The sequence below is a fragment of the Penaeus japonicus genome, unplaced genomic scaffold, assembly GCF_977035675.1.
Source record: "Penaeus japonicus unplaced genomic scaffold, GWHDUDI00000001_assembly GWHDUDI00000039, whole genome shotgun sequence".
Lineage (NCBI taxonomy): Eukaryota > Metazoa > Arthropoda > Malacostraca > Decapoda > Penaeidae > Penaeus > Penaeus japonicus.
In genome coordinates this window covers 16,324,181-16,326,680 of record NW_028234441.1, presented here as the reverse complement: position 1 = coordinate 16,326,680, position 2,500 = coordinate 16,324,181, and the positions used below count along the sequence as shown (strand labels likewise).

Here is a 2,500-nt window from a genome sequence, read left to right as displayed (position 1 = left end):
TCCTGTCCCTCCTTTCTCCTTCCCACCTCATCCCTCCCCTCTCCTTACCCCCTCCTCCCTATCCATATCTCCCTCCCACCTCACCCCTCACCCTTCTTTACCCCCCACCCCCCACCCCTTCTTCATCTCTCTACCCCCCCCCCCCTCCTTTGTTTCCAAGCTAGTTTCAAATAAACAAGAGGTAGATTCGCCAAGACGTTTCAAATCAAGGTGAACTTAACATGACCGACTGGATGTGTGTGTGTGTGTGTGTGTGCGTATGTGTTTGTGTACATACTTTTTTCTTATGTGTGTGTGTGTGTATGGGCGTGTGTTTACGTATGTGTATTTTTGTGTTGTTGTGTGTGTGTGTGTGTGTGTGTGTCTGTGCATGGGCGTGTGTTTACGTATGTGTATTTTTGGGTGTTTGTGTGTGTGTGTGTGTGTGTGTGTGTCTGTGCATGGGCGTGTGTTTACGTATGTGTATTTTTGGGTGTTTGTGTGTGTGTGTGTGTGTGTGTGTGTGTCTGTGTATGGGCGTGTGTTTACGTATGTTTATTTTTGGGTGTTTGTGTGTGTGTGTGTGTTTACGTATATGTTTGTGTACATATTTTTTTCTTATGTGTGTGTGTGCGTGTTTGCGTGCGTGTGCTTGTGTCTCAAGATCCATGTTTCCGCTCTTCAACCTTTGCATTTGCTCTTAATCTAATTGGGATTGTTCTGGCGGTATTGCAAGGCCAGGGGGATCTATGCCTTTTCGGTTTTTATCTTTTTCTTGTCTTCGTTTTTTTCTTTTTGTGTTAGCTTTATTTTTGTTTCTGTTTTATTGCTTTGTTTTTTTATGTTTTTTATGTCTTTGTCTGTTTTTGTTTTCTCCGTATTTGTTTGTTTTTGTTTTCGCTGTATTTGTTTGTTTTGTATTTTGTCTGTATTTGTTTGTTTTTGTCTGTATTTGTTTTTTCTTGCTGTATTGTTTGTTTTGTATTTTGTCGCTATATTTGTATTATTGTTGTTTTGAATTTTGTATACAACGATTTTTTCTTCTTTGTTTGTCTCTTGTTTGTGTTTTTGTATCACTGTTTTTTATTATATTTTCGTATTTGTTTTCTTTTGTTATTTGTCTTTGTTTATATCTTTTTCGATTTTTTTCTCTTTTTTTTGCGCAAGATGATGCTTTTATGCAAATCGGGCGGTTCTTGTTCCAGGACTTCCTGTCGGTAAAGAGAGGCAGGTCGTTTTATATTTTTCTTCATCTTTTTCTACTTCCTTTGCTTTTACTTTCTTTTTTTTATTGTTATTATCGTTTTTGTTGTTGTTGTTGTTTTTATTTTTATTTCTTGTTTTCCCTCCCTCTTATTTTTTTTTTCTTAATTTTCTGTTTCACTTTTGGTTTTGTTTTGTTTTTGTTTTATTCTTCGCCTTCATTTATTCTTCCTCATTTTCTCCTTCTTCTTCTGTTCACCGTCTCCTTTTCTTTTTCTTCTTTTCCTTCTTCTCATTTTTATTCGCATCTCTTTTCTTTTCTTTTTCTTTTTTTCTAGTTCCTAGTAAATGGAAGAAAAGGGTAAAACGAGAGAGAGAGAGAGAGAGAGAGAGAGAGAGAGAGAGAGAGAGAGAGGGAGAGAGAGAGAGAGAGAGAGAGAAAAAAAGAGAATGAGACAGACAGACAGACAGATGAACAGTCAGACACAAAGAAATAAAGAAAGAGAAACAGAGACAAAGAGAAAGAACAAACAAAAAAAGACAAAGAAAACGAGTGAAGACGTAATTAAAAGAAGAAAAAGAAAACAACCAAAAGACAAGAAGAAGCAAAAACAACAACCAAAAACAAACACACAGACAGATACAAACACATCCATCATAAAAAAAAGAGGATAAAAGGTGATATTGTCTTTAGCCTTTACGCAAATGCTAAAACCTGTCCTTCCTTCCGGCGGTATAGAAGGAAGAGGAAGAGAAATGGTAGAATGAGGAAGTGAAAGAGGACGAAATAAAAGGGAAAAAAAGGAAAGAAAAGGAGGAGGAGAATAATCTAATATATGTGGAACTTCCTTTGTATACGTAGATATGGATGTTAATGCGCTTGTTTCCTTGTTTACCTTGTACGTGTATTTGTGTGTATATGTGCGTGTGCTCGTGCTTGTGTTTGTGTGTGCATGCATGTTTTTTTGTGTATGCATGTGTATGTAGGTGTACTTAACATAAATCTCTCTAATAAAATGACAGACAGGCAGAGATGTGTGTGTGTGTGTGTGTGTGTGTGTCTGTGGTTGTGTGTTTGTATTTCAACGTATGTACATGTGTGTACGTGCTTGTACTTACGTGCATATATATACGTGCATATACATACCCATACATACAACCACAAGACCTGTCCACGAACCATCACCTCCAAACCGTCACTTCACCTCCGTCGCCTCTCCGTCCACAGGAACGAGAGCAGCCGGGTCTTCTCGTGCTGGGCCGTCGTGCTCTGGCTGGACACGTGGAAAAAGGCGCTGCTCTACTGGACCTTCGCCGC

At 38.4% G+C, this 2,500-nt stretch overlaps 1 protein-coding gene across 1 annotated transcript in view; it reads left to right on the top strand.

Moving 5' to 3' along the window:
- The window catches only part of LOC122255335 (uncharacterized), a 41,300-nt gene that overhangs the window by 13,658 nt on the left and 25,142 nt on the right, over positions 1-2,500 (top strand). Inside the window, exon 3 of the mRNA XM_086533319.1 lies at positions 2,411-2,500. This exon is cut by the window's right edge and continues 47 nt beyond it. Within this exon, the coding sequence (XP_086389445.1) occupies positions 2,411-2,500 (90 nt within the window). The remainder of the gene's footprint in view (positions 1-2,410) is intronic.